Source organism: Chiloscyllium plagiosum, chromosome 7 (assembly GCF_004010195.1).
Source record: "Chiloscyllium plagiosum isolate BGI_BamShark_2017 chromosome 7, ASM401019v2, whole genome shotgun sequence".
Lineage (NCBI taxonomy): Eukaryota > Metazoa > Chordata > Chondrichthyes > Orectolobiformes > Hemiscylliidae > Chiloscyllium > Chiloscyllium plagiosum.
The window spans coordinates 41,578,488-41,584,939 of NC_057716.1; the positions used below are offsets into that span (position 1 = coordinate 41,578,488).

The following is a 6,452-nucleotide window of genomic DNA, read 5'->3' on the forward strand; positions in this document are numbered from 1 at the left end:
TGTGGTGGCAGGGGACGGTGCCAGGAGGGTGGGTTGTTGGGGGGGGGGCGTGGACCTGACCAGGTAGTCACGGAGGGAACAGTCTTTGTGGAAAGCGGATAGGGGTGGCGAGGGAAAGGTATCCCTAGTTGTAGAGTCCGTTTGTAGGTGGCAGAAATGTCAGCAGAGGATGCAGTTTATGCAGAGGTTGGTGGGGTGGAAGGTGAGAACCAGGAGCGTTCTGTCCTTGTTGCGGTTGGAGGGGTGGGTTTGAGGGTGGAGGTGCGGGACGTGGATGAGATGCGTTGGAGGACATCTTCAACCACGTGGGAAGGGAAATTACGGTCTTTAAAGGAGGAGGCCATCTGGTGTGTTCCCCTGGGAGCAGATATAGAGCAGAGTCTGAGGAATTGGGAATATGGGATAGCATTTTTGCAGGAGGTAGGGTGGGAAGAGGTATAATCCAGGGAGCTGTGGGAGTTGTGGGTTTGTAAAAAATATCAGTGTTGAGTCGGTCGTCATTGATGGAGATGGAGCAGTCCAGGAAGGGGAGGGAGGTGTCAGAGGTGGTCCAGGTGAATTTAAGGTCGAGGTGGAATGTGTTGGTGAAGTTGATGAACTGCTCAACCTCCTCGCCGGAGCATGAGGTGTCGCCGATGCAGTCATCAATGTAGCGGAGGAAGAGTTGGGGAGTGGTGCCGGTGTAACTACAGAAGATGGACTGTTCTACGTAGCCAAAGAGACAGGCATAGCTGGGGCCCAAGTAGGTGCCCATGGCTACCCCTTTCGTCTGGAGGAAGTGGGAGGATTCGAAGGAGAAATTAGCTTTTCCAATCTTGATTCTAACTTTCACAAGAATGAAACTACCCCAATGAGAGCAACAAAGTACAGTCTATGTGACTGAGACCAAAAGGTATGATCCATTTCATACTGTTTACAGTCTTGGACACGGCTGATCCACATAATCTATCCTCCAACTCTACTTATCCTACCATCCACCTAAGTGGGACTACCCATGGTTTTTATTCACTGTCCAGTTGTATAGAAATAATTTCCCTGCAATGGCCTTCCTTTGCACATCAGTAATTTCCTAGCGTTTCCTGTGAATTCTTCAAATTTTAGCCTGTGACATCACTTTCCTTGGTTATATTAGTATCACCTGTACCTTCTCTAGAATTCCATCAAGACCACCATGCGTCTCTTTGCTCCTATGAAATTTACTTAAAATCTCTCTTCAACTGAAGTTTTTTAGCCTGGTCCTCGCTTTTAATTCCTTCAATCTAATGTTAACTTGTTCTGATTACATTCCTGTGAAGTGCATTATGATACTAATTAAGTCCCATAAAAAGGGAACTTCAAATTGCATAACAGCATGAATCAGAGAATGAATCATATAATGGTGACAGCATAGAATGTGACCATTCAATCTTTTGCCCCCATGCCGAAACTCTGCAGGAGCAATTCACATCACATCACTCACCATTCTCTCCCCAACCTACACAATGTAGCACTGTCAGTTTCCTTTTTGGAGAATAATCTAGCTCCTTTCCCAAAGCCTTGATTGACCCTACTTCCACCACAGTCAGGCATCACAAGGCAGATCCTCAGCACTCTGTGATAAGACTTTTCTTCCTTAATTACCTTATATTTGTGACTGCTAATGCTCAATACTTTCACCAATGGCAATACTTTTTTCTCCATTTATTTCCCATGTCTTCCCGTCACAACCCAGTGAACCGTAAATTGAATTTTCCCACTAAAATGGATACATTTTCCAAAGATTATGTTGATGGATATCCCTTTGAATTTAAATTTGATACCAATGCTAAGGTCATTCTCATTTCTTTAAAAGTAACTCGTGGGATGAGGGCAGTGCTGGCTACTTGCCCAGAGGGCAGTTAAGAGTCAGCCACATTGCTGTGGATTTGGAGTCACACATAGGCCATGCCAGCTAAAGATGGCAGTTCCCTTCTCCATTTGCCATGGTGGAATTCAAACCTGAGTCTCCAGAATGTTGCCTGAGTCTCTGGATTAACAGTCTAGCAATAATAGCACTAGGCCATCACCTCCCAAGTATCAGATCAGTTGTCATGATTTATGAAAAATCAAAAAGCTACAATATATATTGAGTGAAATGACCACATGGCATTGGTGGAATGATAGTCAATGAAATTGGAATGCTACAAATTATATTTCAACACAGGAGGCATCATATATTCAAATATATGGTCAAAGTTCACAATCACCTTTCACATCTGAATCTCTACTTTCTTGAGAAGGAGTGCCCTTTGTTTCTGGGCTCTTGGAACTAACAGTTGTCAAACCACTGGTCCAAAACTAAACCACTGTCAACCATCCAATCAAGAGGCAAACAGGAGAATTTTTTTCATGCTTTCTAACCTAATTGTAGAACCCAAAAATGCAGAATCATTTTAAGGTTACTACAGTGGCATAATAGAAATATCTCATACGACTGGGATGCAGTGGCCAGCAAGACCAAAGAAGCACAACTGAAGTTGACAAGATAAAATGAGTGACCAACTCTGCTACCATTGACCAGTATCGTGTTGAAGGATGGTGAAATCAAGAGTCCAGAGTTGGCTGAGAACACATACTTTCAGCACCAATAATACTTCACCATCACAGACAACTTAATAGTATATTGCAATGTAGCGTAAGACTAGTCATTCAAGCTCCCCTTCAGGAAGTGTATTGAAAGAACACATCAAGGACACTAGGGCTATCCAGGTGTACAGCCAGGGCTCAGGTAGTGATGTAGTTGCCAAAGATCTTAAGAAACTGAGAATCTCAAATCATTATGAAAAATGAAATTATACACACACGTTGGGCCGAAGGACTTGTTTCCTTGCTGTATGACTCTTATAAATATGAATAAGAAAAGCTTGCCAGCCAGTCAACTTGTTCAGCTCATCATTCCATTGGAATGTAAAATTTAAAAATCATGAACACAATTTAACCAAAATAAATATATCAGAGCACAGAGAAATGCAAAATTATCCCCAATTTAAAATGGGGATAGGTTAAATGCGTTCATTGCTGTTTTATTCAGAACTGGATAATGAACTTAACAGCTTAGAATTTCAACATGGACATTCACATTGAACAAATCTGAAGGTATATATTTATCTAAACGCATTAAAGGGGGCTTCAATAGGTCATTGCTTTTAGGCTTGAGGCTTATCTTATTATGCTGATATATTGTGAAAATTGTAATGCATCAAGAGAGAAAGCAGTGATGAAGTCAAGGTTTAATGCCAACTTGAGGTTAAACCTGACACAAGGACCTCATTTGTGGTTACAACTGACTTAAATTTTTCAACTTCAAATTTGCCTTTGAAGGCCAAGAAACCTGTTTAACATAAAACCATATTTACTTCATAATAGAAACCCAACATTAAATATTAACTGTCAATATTACCAGCAAAACTTCCCAATTCCATGTCAAAGATTAGAACAGCAAAGAGCACAATACAAGAATGTCCATTTACACTGGTATCAAAACAAGAATAGTTATCATAAAACCAATGGGTTAATATCAACTCCTTCTTTGTTACATTTTTCACATGTACTGCAAACGTCAGAATAGCAACAGAATGGAAACAATTACTTTTTTTCCCTAAATCTAGATATTTGTGGAAGTGGGCTTCAAAGTTTGAGAGGATTTCCATACTTCTTACTGATTCAATATTTGAAAGACAAGTATCTCCTTACTTGGATCATAAAAAGTGAGTACTAACTGATTTTATTTATTACTGTCACATATATTAAGATACAGCGAAAAGTACTGCTTTCATGCTATCCAGGCAAATCAGGGTAATGTAACAGAATGCAGAATATGGGGTTTTTCAAAACAAAGTAAAGCACACTCCAACATCTCTCAAAAGCACACATGGAACTTTACAATAGAATTATTCATGACATTTACAGACAAAAATTAAAGCCTCTATGGTATCCAAGAAAGGTTTCGCTCAGAAATAACCACAGACTGCTTATCTGCCACAACGAACTTTTACATTTCAGGCAAAACTAAGATGCATTACAATATTGATCGTTGACAGCAACTAAGTGTCAAAAGTCCTACTCCAAATACTCAAACTCCAATCCAACCAATCCAGTGACTACAATTAACACAGTACTTCTCTCTTCCCACCTTAAAAATAAACTTCCTGTTTATTTCTTTCCCAGCCATAGAAAACCAGCAATGTACACTATAATAATCAATTTCAACAGACAACGCCTCAGAACATTGAACCGTTTAGATATCTTAAGAAATCAGCATGCTTTCAGGCTGAGACAGGTGCCCATCATATATTGTTCCAAATATTTATTATTTACAAACAAGTTTATCACTCCCCATAATTTATGCCTCTTCCCCTGCCCATCTGAAGATGCTAATTGCCTATCACAAGCCTCTGTGTCCAGGAAACCACAATGGACATGTTTTCACTGGCACCACACATTTACTTAAATGGCATCACTGTTAGGCGACTTAATCACATTTTACAACATGTTAATTGATCAAGCTCACTTACCTGCAGTTCGGAGGCGGATCCAATGTGATTTCTGCTAATTCCTTTTGAATTCTGAAAAAAAGAAATATTTAGTGCAAAACACTGTGCTGCATTTAGATGTAAAAGAACGATTATAGTGCCCTCTATCACCATCCGTTTCTCAGCAGCTCACCCAACCAGAGTGGAAAACATGGCTGCTTCCTCTTTGTTCTCAACAGCGTTAGACCCAAATCCCATAACAGGACAAGTTTTGACAAATTTTCACTACCTGTCGCTTTCCAATTTACACAATTCAGCCGAAAAGGGGTAGAAGGGTGTATTAAAGATGCAAACAAAGAAAATTCGTCCCGCCTAAGAGCGGTTTTTCATATTTTTTTCTCTTTTCAAGCTTATATGCAAATGAGAGGAGTGTTTATATTGACATATTTGATAAGGACTTTAAAGGAGTGTAACCGGGATTGGCAAAATGCCGGTGCTCGAGTTCAGAAACAGGCATCTTTACCTTTTAGCACTGGTGGAGAGTTTCGCTGTGGTTTTGCTGGATACCTTAGGGTCTTTCTTTTTCGGTTGTTGCTGAGAGGATGGTTCTTTCCTCTCTTCTTGCGGGTTGTCACGCTGGTCGGCATCCGAGCTCCCACTGCTTGTGCTCGGACTCTCGTCGTCAGACCTCTGCCTGTCGCTGGACATCTTCCCTTAAGCGTCAAAAGAAGTCACAAAATTACCACATTCACCAAGAGAGGGGAAAGCCGAAGTACCGTGGAAAAAGAAACTAACGACTCACATAGACACCAAGAAGCAATGCTCGTGGCCAGAGCGGACAGGCAGCAGCTTCCCTCTCTCCCTCCCCCCTTCTTCTCCAAAGATTTAAAAACACGCTTTGCATTGGATTTACATACGGTAGACAGATGTTGGGGACATAAACGACAGACCGGTGGTACTCAAATATTTTTTTAAAATCAAGTTGTCTTTGTGTTTGTGCGTGGAAGGGGTTGGAGAGGGAAGTCATGGGGTGTCTGCTGTAAAACGAGGTTTTGTTGTGTAAGGTGGCACTGCTCGGGATTTTAACATTACACGATCTTGACGGTCATTTCAAGGAAGGATGGACTAAACAGAAGCCGGACACCGTCAAGTCTCAAGGAGGCCAGGATCGAAAATGTGTGGCAGGTTTGGGTGACTGCTTTTAAGAATTATTTCGAATCGTCCTTTTAAAAAGCGAGGCGCTCCAATCAGCGTGGCACAGTAACTGATGCGTAAACTCTGATCTCTCGCCAACCGCTTAACAATGAGGAGGAATTTGTTAAGTTTCCCGACCAAATTGTCTATCTCTTTTTCGGTTAAAAAAAAGCTGACGGCCAACTTCCTCCTTACCTTAGGGTGATCCGAGCCCGAGGCCTGTGGCCGAAATGGACGGGGTGGGCAGCCGATGTTTAAGGCAAGAATTTTTTTTTCCTCAATAAAAACAGCAAATTTTGTCGGGGGGAGGAACGAATCCAAGGGGAGGGGGTGGGGAGGAAGGAAATTAAAAAGTGTCAGAAGCCCACGGTCTGAATCATTGAGTCGGAAAGCGAGCTGTAATTTCTCCTCAGTCAGTCAGTCAGACAGACAGAGACACGCTCACTCACTCGGCTGTTTAATTCGCCTCCCGCCGCCGGCGCACGGATCGCGCCGAGTCAGCAGCAGCAGCGGTGGCGGCGGCGACCCGCGCTGCGCATGCGTGAGGGGGGGAGTGGTTGGGGGGAAGCTGTTGGTTGCTGGGGACCTGGCGCGCGGCCGGCGCTAACGGCTTCGCGTTCTTCACCTGCACTTTGAAACGGTGACCGCCTCCCCGGATCACATCACATCACACCACATACCGGTCAAAAACAATAACTGTCCTTAGGCTATCCAAAAACCTCGAGGAGAAAGTGAGGACTGCAGATGCTGGAGATCAGAGCTGAAAAT

General features: G+C 42.6%; 1 protein-coding gene across 4 annotated transcripts in view; it reads right to left on the reverse strand.

Moving 5' to 3' along the window:
- ube2e3 (ubiquitin-conjugating enzyme E2E 3 (UBC4/5 homolog, yeast)) overlaps positions 1 to 6,214 on the reverse strand; it is a 150,145-nt gene extending 143,931 nt beyond the window's left edge. The window contains exons 1-3 of one of the 4 annotated variants that reach the window (XM_043693491.1): positions 6,134 to 6,214; positions 5,014 to 5,203; positions 4,533 to 4,583 (exon numbers count right to left, since the gene is read on the reverse strand). In XM_043693491.1, coding sequence (XP_043549426.1) covers positions 4,533 to 4,583; positions 5,014 to 5,198 — 236 coding nt within the window. In that variant the 5' untranslated portion in view covers positions 5,199 to 5,203; positions 6,134 to 6,214. Of the gene's footprint in view, positions 1 to 4,532; positions 4,584 to 5,013; positions 5,204 to 5,292; positions 5,378 to 5,879 lie in introns of those variants that run through there. The other 3 variants (XM_043693493.1, XM_043693490.1, XM_043693492.1) reach the window with 3 other exon arrangements.
- Between the last annotated feature and the right edge of the window lie 238 nt (positions 6,215 to 6,452).